Source organism: Vigna unguiculata, chromosome 7 (assembly GCF_004118075.2).
Source record: "Vigna unguiculata cultivar IT97K-499-35 chromosome 7, ASM411807v1, whole genome shotgun sequence".
NCBI lineage: Eukaryota > Viridiplantae > Streptophyta > Magnoliopsida > Fabales > Fabaceae > Vigna > Vigna unguiculata.
In genome coordinates this window covers 23,186,194-23,203,093 of record NC_040285.1, presented here as the reverse complement: position 1 = coordinate 23,203,093, position 16,900 = coordinate 23,186,194, and the positions used below count along the sequence as shown (strand labels likewise).

General features: G+C 30.9%; 1 protein-coding gene across 1 annotated transcript; it reads left to right on the top strand.

Annotated features, from left to right (window-relative positions):
* The first annotated feature begins 1,619 nt into the window (after positions 1-1,619).
* On the top strand, positions 1,620-2,281 carry LOC114190347 (calvin cycle protein CP12-2, chloroplastic-like). The gene has a single exon (XM_028079194.1). The coding sequence runs from the start codon at positions 1,694-1,696 to the stop codon at positions 2,087-2,089; it is 396 nt and encodes a 131-aa protein (XP_027934995.1). The 5' UTR covers positions 1,620-1,693; the 3' UTR covers positions 2,090-2,281.
* The last annotated feature ends 14,619 nt before the right edge of the window (positions 2,282-16,900 follow it).

Sequence of the window (16,900 nt, the reverse complement as noted above, 5' to 3'; positions counted from 1 at the left end):
GTTTAACATGTCAAACACATTCTTTTAACATATATTAAAGCAGTTAAAAGCAAAGAATAACTCAAATACTAACAATAAATACTTTTGATATATTAAAAATATTTATCGTAATTAGATTAAAAGGATCATATTCATTTAATTTTTAAATTTAAAAAATAAAATATATCAAAGTTTGAAATATCTAAAATTTATAATTTCACGTTAAGTTCAAAACTAAAAACATATTTAATCTAATTATTTAATATCTAATTTATACAGATAAAATTAACACGTAATATATACTTTTCAGAATATGCTAAAACGTAAATATTTTAATTAATTAATTATTATTTTATAGCTTTAACATAAACAATTATAATGATATAAATCTATAATTCAACGTTTAAGTGGAAAAAATTATAAAAGTATTAACAAAAATATTTAATAAAAGCTATAGGAATTTGATGGTTCTCTATATATTCAAAACTTAGATATTTATAACAATATATAAAGAGGATTCTCCTTTTTGTGTCCACTTTTTAAAATACCGATTTTACCCTTTAAATATAATAATTTATTAAATTTTTAAAAATTGATCGTTACTTTTACAAACTTTTTATAAAATCATATGTCTCTGCTTCTTCTCTTCTTCTTTATTTATTAATGGTTATTCTTTTATCAGTTCTAATATATTTTACTTTATTTTTAATAAATATAATTTTAATATATATATTAACTTAATAACATTATAATATTACGTATATTTAAAAAATATACACACAAAATATACACATAGACGCGATAGCGCCTGTGTTACACTAGTAATAATAAAATATATCAGGTGGCGTGTAGAGGAAGGTTTATGTGCCTTTTTTTTTCAAACCGACAAGTATGTAATTTATACATATCAGTTGAGTTATATTATTGGTTAAATAGCTCAAATATATATTCAAAGATTGTATTTTCTTTTTCAAGTCAAAGTAACTTGCGAGTTATTTATTTCATTCTAAGACGACAATCTCATAGATAATCTGCAACATGCATTCCAGCTTAGAGAATTTACTAAAATTGGTTAATTAACATTCAATATATTTTTTTAAAAATAAAAAAATTATGAATTTATAAAATATGTGATGAAATAAAAAAAATCAAGATACACGTGTATGATTGTTTTTAGATAATAATGGTTGATAATAATACTCTAAACGTATAAAAGGAAATAAAAAGGAGTTCACATTTGGAAGAAACACGCAATAGATAGGCAACGTTTTGTAAGTATTTTGTTTGTCATATTTTGCGGCAACTATCACAACATCTGGTTGGCTATAATACGAGATCGTCAATGATATTTTGGCGTCCAAACATAAACCCTTTGAGGAGCACCAAAATATCAAGATTTTAGTTTCCAAAATTCTAGAACCTCCTTATCAAAAGAAACCAAAACAAACGCAACTAAGGTTCCAAAAAACTAGAGAAATTAGCAATGTCTGTGCATGTGTTTCTCTTGACAAATCAAAATATCGGTTGTGCTAAAAAACAAAGAGAGGTTGAGTGTTGGAGGTGGAAGGAAACAAGTGGTTCTGAGAAGATAAGTAATATGCGTACACATATTCAGCACCGTTGGTTATATATATCTAACTAAATCGCTGCTATACCCTCACAAAACCTCTTCATTGCAACACTTTGTTTCAGCTAAGAAAAGAGGAACTAAACGATGGCAACAATAGCCGGTGGTGTGAGTCTTTCAAGCCCAACCAGAGTATTTGCTAATGTCAAGGGATCAGACTCTGCGCCAAAAGCCCAGGCAATTAGGTTCCCTCTCTTCAGACCCACACATAAGTGGCCCGGTTTGGTTGGGGTGGGGAAGGCCCGGCCCATTCGCGCAACGCCGGAAAAGATAGCGGATAAGGTGGAGGAGAGCATAAAGATCGCGGAGGAGACCTGCGCGGGAGGCGCGACGGACGCGGAATGCGCGGCGGCTTGGGATGAGGTGGAGGAGCTGAGCGCGGAGGCGAGCCACGCCAGACAGAAGGAGAAGGAGTCTGACCCGCTGGAGAACTACTGCAAGGAAAACCCTGAGACCGAAGAATGCCGCACTTATGATAATTAAGTTATCTTCTGTTACATGTTTCAATGAATCCCTTGTATTAATTAATTCTTATTTATAAATTATAGGAATAATTCAAACTATGCCACTCTTTTGAAGTGGTTTCTCCTTGCTGTTGTATCCATATTTGTGTTGTGGCGCAAATCTAAGCACTTCAACGTAAATAATACAAATGGTTGCATGCTTTTAGGTTCTCTTTTTGGTTGTTCCATTCAAGTACACCAGAACGTTTTAATAGACTTCTCACATGAATAGCTGGAATTTTGAATTTGTTTATATCGTTACAAGAAATTTGTTAATTATCGACGGACTAATACCGACATATTAAAAATCGTCGGTAAGTATTATTTAGTACCAGATTTAGTGATGAATCTTAAGCGGAAAAAATATCAATGAATATTTTCGTTGGTAATAACACAAAAGACATTTGGTGACGGATTTATCCATCGATAATACCACAAGGGGCATTTGGCGACGAATTTATTGGTTGGTAAGGTGACCAGACAATTGCCGACAGTTGACCGACAGATTAATCCGTCGGTAAGTTCGCGAATTAAACTTAAAAAAATCATATTAAACACATTCCCCCATTGCAAAACTCGTCAGTTCTTCTCCTCCAAACACATCACCGAAGTCGCTGCTACTAGTCGCTCACTGCTGTTGCCACTGCCGCTGTCGTGCCACTCCCAATCGTTGTCGTTGGCCTGAGTTCGACTTCCCGTTCGGATCTGTTTTGACGTCTATAGAGAAGCAGAGTAAGGGTTCTGTTGTTCGAGGAATCATCCAACCTTTTAATTAATCCTTACCAATCATTTTTGTGCTGATAGTTGCTTCCATTTATGTGGTGAGAGGAGTTCGAAGTGGGCTTCCGTGTGAGTGGGGGGTTTCTGCGGAGAAGGGGTTGTTGTGGAAGGAGGGTGTTGTGTTTGGTGTTGCTCCGGCCGTTGAGGCGCTCTGGCCGTGGGGGGAACGTACTGCCTTTGGTACTGTTGGGCTGTCGTGGAGGTAACACCTATTTTCCTTTAATTTTTCTTCCTACTGCAGTGCATCTGAATTGAATGTGATAGGGCATGTTGCTGCTGTGATTTAAAGCTTAATTTTGTCCAAAGTATCTTGCTTTGATTGTAGTATCATCAATATGTGATTGTGGTATGCATGCTACAGTAAATTAAATTATGTTGCCATTTCCTATGTTAGTAATTATGCAGCTCTTAAAGTATAGTGTTTGGAGAAAATTAACACACATTATTTGGTCGTTGTGTCAAGTCCAATATATGGGGGTTGAATCCTAATTGTAGAATTGTACAATATTTTAACCTTAAAGTACAATGCTAATTTCATAATACTGCTTGTGGAACGATGACAACACCACCACTAATTGCTTAATTGGTGCAGTGTAAATTTTGGGACAGCCTTTATCATCTTATTGTGGCAGAAAATAAATAAATAAAGAGGAACATATAGAGTGCGTTTTGAACTAAAAAATAAATAAATAAAGAGGAGAAGACAGATGATGATATAGTAGAAAACTTGAGAAAAGAAAAAATTGAGAAAAAAATAGTAAGAGAAGAAAGTGTGGCATTGTATCACCAATTCCGACATCCTATACACTCTCAATCAATGGCAGTTGTTTCATTGTCTATTTCTTGTTATTTGTCTTGAAAGCCATAAATATCAACAAATGTCATTAATCATCCCACCATTGGTTACTCTTCTTTGACCTTGTTGAATTTCACTGAAGTTATTTGTCTCACTAATAATAAAAAATGTAATTAAGCCACCAAAATTCGTCACTAAAATAATTCAATCGTAAATTATCACTGAAATAGTCATCAAATTATAATGGTTACAAATTAATCATTGAAATCGTGACCAAATGGATGTATATTAATATTTATTGTTATAACGACCAAAATAGCAATCAAATACATTTAGTCTCTAAATATAATGTTTTCAGACATGGATTCAATGACTAAAATAAATATTATCTTATAAAATATATTTAATATGATAATTAGTTATCAATTTTTTTCAGTTATAAAATATTAGTTAATATGTAATATTTTAGCCACTGTTTTAACGACAAAAATAAATATTATCTTAAAAAATATAATATAGTAATTAGTCACTAAATATTTTTTATTACTAAAACATTATTTGATATGCAATGTTTTAGTCATCGATTTAGCAATCAAAATAAATATTATCTTATAAAATATATTTAATATGATAATTTGTCACCGAATATATTTGGTCACTAAAACATTATTTAATATGTAATGTGTTAACTAGCGATTTAATCATCGAAAGAAATATTATCTTATTAAATATATTTGATATAGTAATTAGTCGTCGAATATTTTTTGTCGCTAAAACATAATTTAATATGTAACGTTTTATTCAGTGATTTATCAACCGAAATAAATATTATTTTATAAAAATATATTTAATATGATAATTAGCCACAAATATTTTTGGTCGTTAAAACGTTATTTAATTTTTTAACATTAAATTCTCTCTTATCTAGTTTCCTATTTTGCTCTTGTTTATTTTGGTCAAATTCAATTCCCTTCATTTTCGCATTGTCCCTCTCTTTCCTGATTTCACTTTATTTTTTTCATTTCAATTTTTGAATTTAAAATAACTTTGGCCTTTCATTCCATATTTACATGGTCATCCTCATTTCAAAACCCTCTCAATTGTCGTTCTAGCGATGGAACTTACATATGACAGGGGAGCCATGGCTCCCGTTTTTCTTAATATATATATATATATATATATATATATATATATATATATATATATATATATATATATATATATATATATATATATATATTATTTATATAATTTAGTTTTAAAAAGTTTTATTTAAATTTAATAATCATATTTTCTCTCTGTTGTAATTTCTTTTGTTTCTTTAATTGGTTTCTCTTTCTATCTCTTTCTATGTTATTCTCTGTATTCTAATTTTCACCCGCAATCTTTTATCATTTTCAAAATTAAACTGCACCACAACAAAACTGATGAGTTAAGGAATATTTTGGACCGAATAATTTTTTCTTTTGAATAAGTTCATTTTTTACCCTTTTTTTCTGAAGCAATATGTTTTTCTCTTGTATGTGGCTTTTCTACGCTCTAGGCATATTTCTATCTGTTGGAGATCATAAAATATACTCTAATTATTCATCAAACTCTCTTTGTGTAGATAGAGCTATTTTAACCTTTGAAGTTGTATAAGAGGAGAGCAATATTAAGAATCTACTTTAAGGTAAGGGAAGCTAATCATTTAAAATGTGTTAATTTTCTTAAAATATCGAGTCTTGGTTTTGAGATTTAATTTGAGGTATTCATAATTTTATCTTTTCCTAAATAGGTAAGAGGTGACAAATTTATACTAGAAAAATCATGATAAAGAGCAGAAGAGTTGACTCTTTTTTCAATAGTGTCGCAACCGGAATCACGACAGGAAGACGAACCGAAAAAGAAAATGGGTTTAAAAAGATATTGGAGTCGCCACCATAGTTATTTTTGGAAAACTATGGAAAACCATAAAAATAAAGCAAGTCTGCGAAAAACCAAATTTTTGGATCCGGGAGTCGGTTACGCGTAGGGAAGGTGTTAGCACCCTACAGCGCCCACCGAAAGCGATAGCTTTAATTAAAAGTACAAAGTTGATATGGTTTCGAAATATTAATTTTCCCCAAAAATAATGATACAAATAATACTAAAAAGAAACAAAAATATTTTTTGGAATTTTGGGCCCGACAAGGATTGACCTTGGTCCTACTTATTCTCATTAAAGATGAGAAATCAGGTTTACGTAGTTCTTTAAAAGATATATGAAAAACAAAGAAAATGATTTGTTTTTTTAGAGGTGAACCTGACAAGGACTTGCCTTACTCCTACGTATCTCAAAATAGAGAATCAAGGATCACGTAGTTCTTAAAAAAATTGTTGGAAAATGTTGATATTTTGTATTTTTTTGTATTTTTGAATTATCTAAAAATGTGTCACACGACGCGAACGGTCGGACAGACACTAAAAAAGAAAGAAAATATTTTTGATATTTTGAAAATGAGTGTCACGCGGTACGAGCGACTGGACAGACACAATAAAGTTAATGAGAATTTTTAGATTTCCTATTTTTGTAATTTTGATAATTTTCAAATATATATTTTTTTTAGAAAAATAATAAATAAATAAATAAAAGGATGAAATTATTTAAGAAGAAAAAAAGTGGAAAATAAAATATGGGGTACATGAATGATTAGTGGGGGTGCACACAGAAAACACAACAACAAGCCCAAAAACAATAGACAAAGATATGGGGTGCATGAGTATCACATGTGGGAGGTGTACGAAGTAACAGGTGGGGTGCATGCAGGAAATAAAGGGGTGTGCTAAGCAAACACAAATAGATCCAACACATCAAACTAGAAGGGGTGTGAAGATTGAAAGGGGAGGTGCGCGAAGCCTTTTTCTTTCTTTTTCACAAAACCTTAATTAGAGCCATTCCTTTTACCATGGCAGCTCTTCCTCTCTTCTCTCGAGCCACCAAGATCCCATCAGCAAGCGCCGCTGCCGCAAGTCTCACGACCGGCGAGACACGCCGCCGTCGACGCCAGTCGCCACCGGAGGCATCGCCAACGAGAACCTAACCCCCCAAATCGTCTCCATCGTCATTTCTTCTCTCGCGCAAGACAGGACCAGTTTCTTCCTCGCGTGCGTGGCAGGGGTCGTTTCTCTCTGAGGACGTCATCGACGCAGCCTCCGTGACCACCGTTGTGAACGTCGTAGCTGTCGCGACCAGAGCGTGTCACCGGTGATGCCAAGCTTCCCGAATCGCCTCCCTTTCTTCTTGTTTCTTATTCCCGTGAGAGAGAAAGTTTGTGCCCTAGCTTCAGCGACTCGTCACCACCACGCCAGCCACCGCGATGAAGATGAGAGTGTAGGTAGAAGGGTGGATTTGGAGTGTGTACTATTTTATTTGTTGTGTAAGCAGATTCGAATGAATTGGAGGCCGTGTGAATCTGATGGTGTTATTATGTGTAGGTTCAAGATGAAGGTGATAATGGAGGGATCGAGAAGAGGTGAATTTGTTTAGTGAATCCAGAGGAACAATGGGTTATGGTGTTTTAGTTGGAATCAAGAGGGTGAAGGTGTTGTTTTTCATCTTGTCCATAACAGAATGAGAAATAGCCCCCTTGAGTGAAGAAGGTGAATCCTCCTGAATGAAAGGATCTTGATGATATTTGTTGTGCCTCTGCTCCGTTCATTTCCTACCTCTAGACGTGGGATAGGGCTGAAAGCAGATGTTGCTTCCTGCTCTTTCCTTATTCAGCCATCATGACCATAGCTAACTAGCTACCATAGCTAGCTAGCTACCATCCCTACCTATCAGAGACCTTAGATCTTACGTTAACCTCTTCTCCTTTTTTTATTTCATTTTTTTACATTTTTTTATATACATATTTTTTGAAAAAGGAATAAAACAAAATAAAAAAAATAAAAAGTAAACAAAATATGATTAAAATCAAAATTAAAAAAAATTAAATTTAAAACAAAAATAAAAATAAAATAAGAATAAGAATAAAACAAAACAAAAATAAAATAAAAGTAAAATAAGATGAAATGACAAATCAAAATAAAATTAAAATAAGATAAGAAAATAATAATAATAATAAAGGTATTACCTGGACAAAATTGGGTCTTGACAAATAGGAAGGCTTGTGATGAAGATGAAAAAAATGCATCTTCGTCATCTAAACTTGAGAAACTTCACGATAATCCAAAATTGAAGAAAATAAAAAATAACTCTCTAAAGTTCCTATAGTTACATATATTGAATTTGAAAATGCTTTAGAACGTGATATGGGAAAACGTCCTCAAATTTGACAATACTCACCAAATCAAATTGATGAGGTACAAATGACTTATCTAAAATGGGGTTCATATCAAATGCATCTAAAAAATTATCTATTGTCTGGTAAAGATCATTATCCAAGAAGATTTCAAAAGACATGGTTTAACTTATTTTCTTTATGGTTAGAGTATTCACCATTAAAAGATGTTGCATATTGCTTATCGTGTTATCTTTTTAGTAAAAAACTAAGCGGATGACATGACTCAAATGTTTTCATTGTTACAGGTAATTGAATTTATTTCCATTGAATTCTAACTGTTGACATGAGAAGCCTAGGTGATTTGTTTCTTGAAGATTTGATGAAGATCGAATGAAGCTCTTTTGAACTATCTTGAAGCCATTACCATTGAAATGAAGCCTACATTGATGAAGGAAAGGAGATTTGATGATATCCATGGTGATCAAGGTTGGAACGTGTGCTCTCCATGTAGTTACATCATTAAGAAAGTGTATTTGTAGTTTGTAATTCATGTTGTAAACCTTATAGCATTAATTAGATGTAGTTTGGCCTTTATTGTGTTTTTAATTTGTTGAATGGTTTTTCAACAGGTTAAAATGTCTCTTTTAATCTGTTGAATGACTTTTTAACAGGTTAAAATGTTGGTTGCAGTAGTCTTAAACTGCAACAAATTCAATCAGTTGATTTAGTTTTTAATCGACTGATTTCACTTAAGTCAAGTGAAATCAACCGATTGATTTGAAAATCAACATGTTGAATTTCGTAACTGTTTGACTATTTAAGCTGTGATTTTCGAAAGAGAGGTTAGTTGATCATTTTAGAGCACGAATTTGTTCTGGAAACTTGTAGAAACTCTCTCCTTCGTGATCATAGGTGTTGCAGCTGTTGAAGATTGATCTTGGATCAATTCTTGGAGCTTTTGGCTTGGTTTGAAGCTTAGAGAAAGTGCTTTGTGGTAGACTAGGTTGTGCTACCACTGAGGTTTGATCTTTCTCAAGCTTTGTGTGTGTGTCTGGTGGTTTTCCAGGTCTGCAAGAGGGTTCTTGCTGTGCTGGTGTGATTCTTGTGTGATTCAAGAGTCTTTTGTGGTGTTTTTGCATATTTTGGAAGTGTAAGGATGGATACTTTGTAAAAATTTTGAAATAGTGCAAAGTCAAGCTAAGGTTGCCTTGACAAACTGGATGTAGCTCAGGTTTGAGTGAACCAGTATAAAAATCTCGTGGTGTCCTCTCTTCTCTAACCTTTCTCTCTTGCATTTTCATTTTAAAGTTTCAAGAACTTGTGCTTTAATAATCTTTTTCATGTTCTTGCATGTTTTCATAGCATCTGCAGCATTGATCATGTTTGTATAATCATTTGGAACTGGTCTTGATCATTTTTGAGTATTGTTTCTGGTTTAAAATTCAAATTCGCATTTCTGCATCTTTCCCAGTATTTCAGTCGACTGTTTTTCAATTTCAATCGATTGATTATACCAGAATAGAATCTGTTTAGTAAAATCAATATGTTAACTCTGTTTTTGATCGATTGAAAGTCTACAGTTCAATATTGTTTGCATCCTAACTTGGTGATCTATTTGATTCAATTAAAGGTGATTTTTAGCTTGCAAAGATAGCCTAAATTTTTAACTAGCCAATTCAACCCCCCTTCCTTCTTGGCTTTTCAACCATTTCAAAACTAACACTAACTGCATTGAGTTGATTGTCATCAACATGTTTTAACTTTTTTGAGTGTTTTTTATAGGTTTTAAAAGTCTTTATAAAAAGCACTATGATAATCTATATTGAAAGGGATATTGCAAAAACTTCAGTTCTGATTCAACTATTGAAGATTTTAAGTAATTGAAAGAGCATTGAGAAGCACTCTGACTAAAGGTAACTTTTGCCTTTTTAATATATGATTGTTGATAATAATCTTTATGTCACACTTTCATATATATTATTGTTATATTTTTTGGATTCTATTATCATATGTGCTTGTTTTGAATAGAGAAAATGATGTGAGGAAATAATTTTTTTTAATGTAGAAAAAATAATTTATATATAAAAAATATAATTTGGTCCCCCTAAAATTTTGGTCAAAGTTCCGCCATTGTGTCTTTCTCTTTTTCACTCTCTACACTTTTCAAATTCACCTAGTAAAAAACACTCTAGTTCATTTTTACTCAACCTCCATTCTCTGAAATCAATCTTTACACTCTCATGCCAGTCAATCCATTCATTTTCCCAATCCATTTTTGCACACATGTGAAGTTCTTTATAGTTTTTGTTTTTGTTGTTGGCTGCCTAACATGATTAGGTTACTAAGGATTGTTGTTACAACAATTGAAGTTCAATTTTCATGGTTGTTACTTATGATTTTAGGTTTCTATCACGAGATTCCCTTAAAAAAATTGTTGAATTGGTTTTGGTTTTGGTGTGGTCCATAGTACGATTTGTTGTTGCATTGTATTTTAGTTGACTTGAAGATTTCATTCAAAAAATTGAAAATTGAAAATTAGAGTGAAAATAAATACTATTTATTACTTTAGGAAGTAAAGATTTACCCATAGTTTAATGAACAATTATTATGTATTAAAAGAAAATATTTCTTTATTTTGTATGTCCAAAAAACATAGATGTGAAGTAATTGTTCAGTGACCAAAATTTAGTAGAAATATATATAAAAAAATTATTTATCTTTGAAAGCAAATGTTAAATGATTCTATCATTATTAACTCTATTTTGAGCGAATTTTATAAGAAAGTATAAATTATACTTAGTTATATGTTATTGTTATGTGAAGGGGAGAACATATAAAATTTAATGGCATGTTGTATTAATGTAGTTAAGATGAAAAAACATCATTCACTAGTGCAAATTTGGGTTTTAACATCAACATTTTACATAATATTTTTTCAAAGTGATGTAGTATGGGATGCAGTAGCAAACTTGTAATTATTGAGATATATATTACATCGGTTATTTGTTTAACCAATTTAAAATTTGTTTTTGGACCTAAAATATCTTTGCCCCATATGTGCCCCACGTCTTCATCAGGGTTTCTCCTCCACTATCTTTTCCACAAATGTTTCCATTGCAAGAACCAAATGTTCGTTCTCCATCTTTGTTGTCGCTTGTTCTTGGGATCTAAAGGACGTCTTCAAGAGGAAGCACCAAAGATCTAAGTTGCTTGGGTCTGTCTCCCCTGCAACTTTTGTAGATGGATTTGTCCCTGGATGGAGGTTTGAGGTTCGCCCAACCTGTATTGTGTGCCTCCACATCTTGGTTTTAATCCAACTCTAGTTGCTTAATCAGTCAAAAGTGTTGCCTTCACTCTACATTTTCATTCTAGGCCACCTTTCGTGCTTCGTTTTCGATCCTAACCCCCTTCCATTGCATTGCTGATGAAACCCTAAATCGCTAAAGCATTGTCTCAACATTGTGATTATCCAGTAGGGCCACTCCCTCACCATCACTTAGTTTTGTGCAGTGCCTTTATGTTGTGATTTTCCTCTCGCGTCGCAGTGCCTCTATGTTATGATTTTTTTTCTTGCATCACTACAATTGTCTCATTGGTGCAGATCTTGGTCTACCACATGTTAATATTTTGTTTTCATGCATTTTTATTTTGATTAATTTGAGTTATCATTGTTTCAATGTTTTGAAGTTTGGGTGCTTCAAAGCAGGGATCTTTGGCAATGCTAAGAAAGCTTGAAGCACTTGAAAGAATTTGAATTTGAGTATGTATTCTTGTAATATTTTTTTTTATTAACATGAAGTATATTACAGGAGTTATGAAACAATCGATGTGAAGGAAAAAAAAAACTTATTACATCGACATATTTAACATTGGGTGTGATGTAATTACCTATAAACAACGGATGTAAAATGTTATTTTTGTACTAGTCATTACTAAACATACATCTAACCGATTCAAATTTTATAGTTCTTGATTTCTTTTTATTATATAAATGTTTATAATTGGTTGACAACTATGTTGAAGTTTTAAGCCATTACATTTAGATTGTACTTTGTTTTGTTCGTATTTTAAAAAGTTGAAACATAACAAAAAAATAATAAAAAACAAGCATATTTAGTCATTGGGTTTTCTTTTACACACTTACTTATATGATGTGGTTTGCTCTTGCATGTGTTTGAGGCATGCATGTAAGATGATATGTATTAGAAAGTTTAATAAGATGGTAACAAGTATTCAAAAGGAGTGAATTATGCACATGAAGATTTCTCTCTCATTATTGTAGAAATTATGTACAGATAGGATGAAAAAGAGACCAACATAGGATAAAAAATAACATATTATATTTTACCTTTAGTCGCCTATAACATTTTATTTTAAGGAAGATATTTAATGCCAAATGAGAAAATCATTTCTAGGGAATAATGTCACATTATAAGATATTTTTATAAAAACTTGATGAATTTGTGGGTGATGATTAAGTAGATGACTATTATTGGTTGCATATACTTTGGCTTAACCAAGTTCTATTTTTCAATCACAAACTCTTTCGTGTCTTTGAGCCCTTTTAATATATTATATGAGATTGATATGGAAAATATAATTAAAGTTTTTTGGTGCACCCTAGTGCAAGTAATGTTTGATTTTATCACCCATAATCAAACAAAACACCTCCAAAAACATAATGTCGTTTGTTTAGTCCTTTTTTATTATTCATTATGTGTCCATTTGTGCTTTTCAATATGCTTACTTGATTTTTTTGTGCTTATATCTTTAAACCATTTTTTATCTCTATATCTTTGAAATTTTAAAAATGTAGTGTTATAATGATCTGAATCTTAACTATTTGAACTCAAGAACATGCAATCTTATCAATTTCAACTGAAGAACACTCAATTCCACCTAAAAACACATGTTTTTTTCATTCATTTTCTTTCACAAACAATTGGTGTGCATATTAAGGAGAATTGACATATTTACAATAGTGCTCATGTGAGCTTCAACAAAAAATATATCCCCCATTAACTAAAAATCAAGTATTTCAAAGTCTAATTTAGGGTATGATACCTATGCTACAAAATTACACAAAAATCGAACATAAAAACAATATACAAAACCTACAACGATCACATGGCTAAGAAAATAAATCAATGAAGAAGAAGAATGACCATCAACTACATTTAGGGTATGATACCTATGCTACAAAATTACACAAAAATCGAACATAAAAACAATATACAAAACCTACAACGATCACATGGCTAAGAAAATAAATCAATGAAGAAGAAGAATGACCATCAACTACATTTTCATTATAGTTCTAACAATAACTATTCCCTTTTTTTGTTATCGATTCAGGTGGGCTCACTTTCCTATGCCAAAGTCGGGCTAATCTTGTGTAGGTGTATTCATGTTGTCATTTTAATACCAATTTGATCTTATGTGTGTGAGCTCACATTATCGTGTTGTCAGCAATATGCTCTTGTCTATATTGTTCATTGGCTTAATTTATTGTGTTTTCTCTATGTTGTTGTCATTGTCATTCCAATCATGTTTGGGTTATCTCACCTTCAATCCATTTGTTGGATATTTGTTCCTTCGCTGGCGTTTCGTTACCTAGAGTTTCTCTTTCTAAAACTATAAAATAAAAATAGAAGTTTCACTAATAGAAAATATGCAAAACTTAAAAGTGTGACTCATTTGTTAAAAAAAATGTATAATTACTCGTATAGTAGCCAGTTTAGGACTAGTGTGTCAAATAGGTATCCAGTTTAAAAAAAGTGTCAATTGCATCCCAACTTTTGAAAAAGTGTTTCAATTAGGTCCCTTTCAGACAGAGTTAACTAACGCCATTAGTCAACGTGCCATGTGTCAGCCTGTGGTTTTTTTAAGTTTTTTTAATTTTTTTTTTAATTTTTAATTTTTTTTATTATTTTTTTTTTTTTGCATTTTTTGAAAAAAAAAATGTCACATGTCAAGTCTCGTGTGTGACACGTGGCATTGTCAGTGTCACGTGGCATTGCAATGCCACGTGTCATTATCACTATCAAATGTCATTGTGTTGATTTCGATTTAGTCCCCATATATGTTTCTTTGTTTCAATTTAGAACCTACTTATGTGTATCAGATTCAATTTTGACCTAATATTTTTTAATAATTAAAATCCATTTTTTATAAAATTAAAAGTAATTAAGTATAAAAGTTTTACAAAAATTAAGTATTTGATATTTATATTAAAATTTAGTGGTAAAAGTCATTTTATTAAGTCATTTTTAATAAAAAAAAACTAGTATAACATTCATACCAACAGAAATTTTGGTTTAAAATTAGTAAGAGACAATATTGTTCTATTTTGGAAAAAAAAATAAAAATTAACAAAACATGAGTACTTAATAAAAAAATAATTAATAAAGTAATATATTAAAAAGTCGTTTTTAATAAAAAACATTAGTATAACATTTATACAAATAATAAATTTGGTCTGAAATTGAGAGAAACAATTAAATATTATTACTTAATTTTGTAAAAATAATTATACTTAATTATTTTTAATCTTATAAAAAATGGATAACAAAAATATTTTAATTATTAAAAAAAATTGGGACAAAATTGAATCAGATACACATACTTAGGTACTAAATTGAAACAAAAAGACATATATGGGGACTAAATCGAAATCAACACAATGACATCTGATAGTGACACCGACACATGGCATTGCAATGCCACATGGCATTGACAATGCCACGTGTCACACATAGGGACTTGGCACGTGGCATTTTTTATTTTCTTTTCAAAAAATTTTAAAAAAATTTTAAAAAAAATTAAAAAAACTCAAAAAAAAATAAAAAAAACCAGAAACTGACACGTGGCATGTTGACTAACGTTGTTAGTCAACTCCGTTTGAAAAGGACCTAATTGAAGCACTTTTTCAAAAGTTGTGATGCAATTGGCACTTTTTTAAACCGGGTACCTATTTGACACACTAGCTCCAAATTGGGTACTATACGAGTAATTATACCTAAAAAAAATAAAAAAGGAAAATCATGGTGTTGGAATGATGATGAAAAGTGTACATAAGGTTTTTCAAGTAATAATAATGGATGATAATGTCACAAAAAAAGGTTTTGGACAACACACTATAATGAACAAAATTAAATCTATGTGAATTACAATTGCTCCTTCGTTTTTGAGTTCCACATATAATTGCATTTCTTGAAGATGCCATTGATCAAAAGAAGAAAAACCATATTATCCTCCTGGTCATGTGCAAACCCTCATGATCCTAAGTCTCGATAATTAAGATTGATGGATTATGTCTCTTTTTAATCTTTTTAACTAAGCATCGTGATCTCATGTCTATTTTCACCTTTTAGATTGAGATTAGGAAGAAGTGTATCTTTCACTTAAAGTCTCATCATGTCTTAATGCTTAAGGCTAAAGCTTAAGACCTAAGGGAAATGCACCTCCTAGTCATTTTAGCTCTAATATCTCTTCATGCATGTCACAATGCTCAATATCAAAGGGTGTGTAATTGTATTGTCACCTGTTAAATTAAGTCAATCTAAGTATTATCATTGCACAATTTTCAACATAAACCTTCATTAATCTTGAAAATTTACCTTTTTTAGAAAATGAGCATAAATATCTCTTTATGAGTTAATATATCGTGCAATAGTGACCTTCTCTTATATAAAAGAGTCATATTGCACTTTGTAGAGTTTACTCTTGAAATTTATGATAGAATGCTTATGTTGAGATCACTCCACTCTTCTATTATTTTTAGAGCACCCAAACTAGAGGTTTACAACATTTTTTCTAACCACCTTCCACTGGCCTAGTTTCTAGTCTAGTTCTCCTTTCACCACAAACATTGCTACAAGAGCCTTAAACACTTATTTTCATTCCATTTTTGCTCCCTATGGAGTTTCTACCGGCCACCACAAGTTGGACCTCCATCAAATTGGTATCAAGAGTCACTCAACACTTTCAATGGACTAATATAGTTGTTTTCAATCCTACACAAATATTGATTTATGAAGTTCTTTTTCATAGGTAATTTTTTTAAAATAATTTTATTTTTGTTTTATGATATTTATTATCTACACTCAATTTTTGTAAGTAATTCTTTGTACAAAAAAAGCTCACTAAAACTTATCATGTTTATCTATGAAATTTTTGTATATAATTTTTTTTTTACCCACAAACTTTAATGTTATATACAAACTTTTGCCCAGACAAAATAAAATTATCTAAAAAAAACTATAGATAATTTTTCGTAAATAATAGATAATATTATTGTAGTGTGAACAAAAGTTAAAGTCGTGAAACTTGGTTAATGCAAATTTCCATGGTAATCTTTTCACTTACACTCAATATTAGAGTTATGCACAGGTAGACATTTTATTGATCTAATTTATTGTTTTTTCACTTATCGTCAATGTTAAAGATTGTTAACTTGTATATATTATCAATCTAATTAGGTAATTTATGTTGTTGTAAGAATTATCATACCATATCTTAATTTACTTTTTTATGGGTTTCATTGAGCTGAATCAATCTTAAAACCTTCTTGCAACTTTTTATTCGAATAGAAACGTCTTATAAAGGTCACACTTAAATTTTTTGTATTCTTTTGACAAAAATCTTAAATTTATGACCCTCTAAATTATCTTTACAATAAAAGATATTCTTAACCATTTTTTTTACTTTCACTTAAAACTATATAGGATTGTATATTAGACATTTTATTAATCCAATTAATTGTGTGTGTGTGTGTTTTGAGATTACAAAATGCAATATATGATCTATTGCAAAAAAAAAAAAAAATAACACAAAATTCAAATTCCTCTTGTATTCTTTCCGACAATCAATCAAATTATTATTCATTATTAAATATTAATTGAAAAAATTAATATAAATTATTAACTTGAATTACTAATTTAAAAAAATGTTAAACTAACATCATAAT

Coding starts and splice junctions, on each gene's coding strand:
- LOC114190347 (XM_028079194.1), top strand. CDS start 1,694: ATGGCAACAATAGCCGGTGGTGTGAGTCTTTCAAGCCCAACCAGAGTA.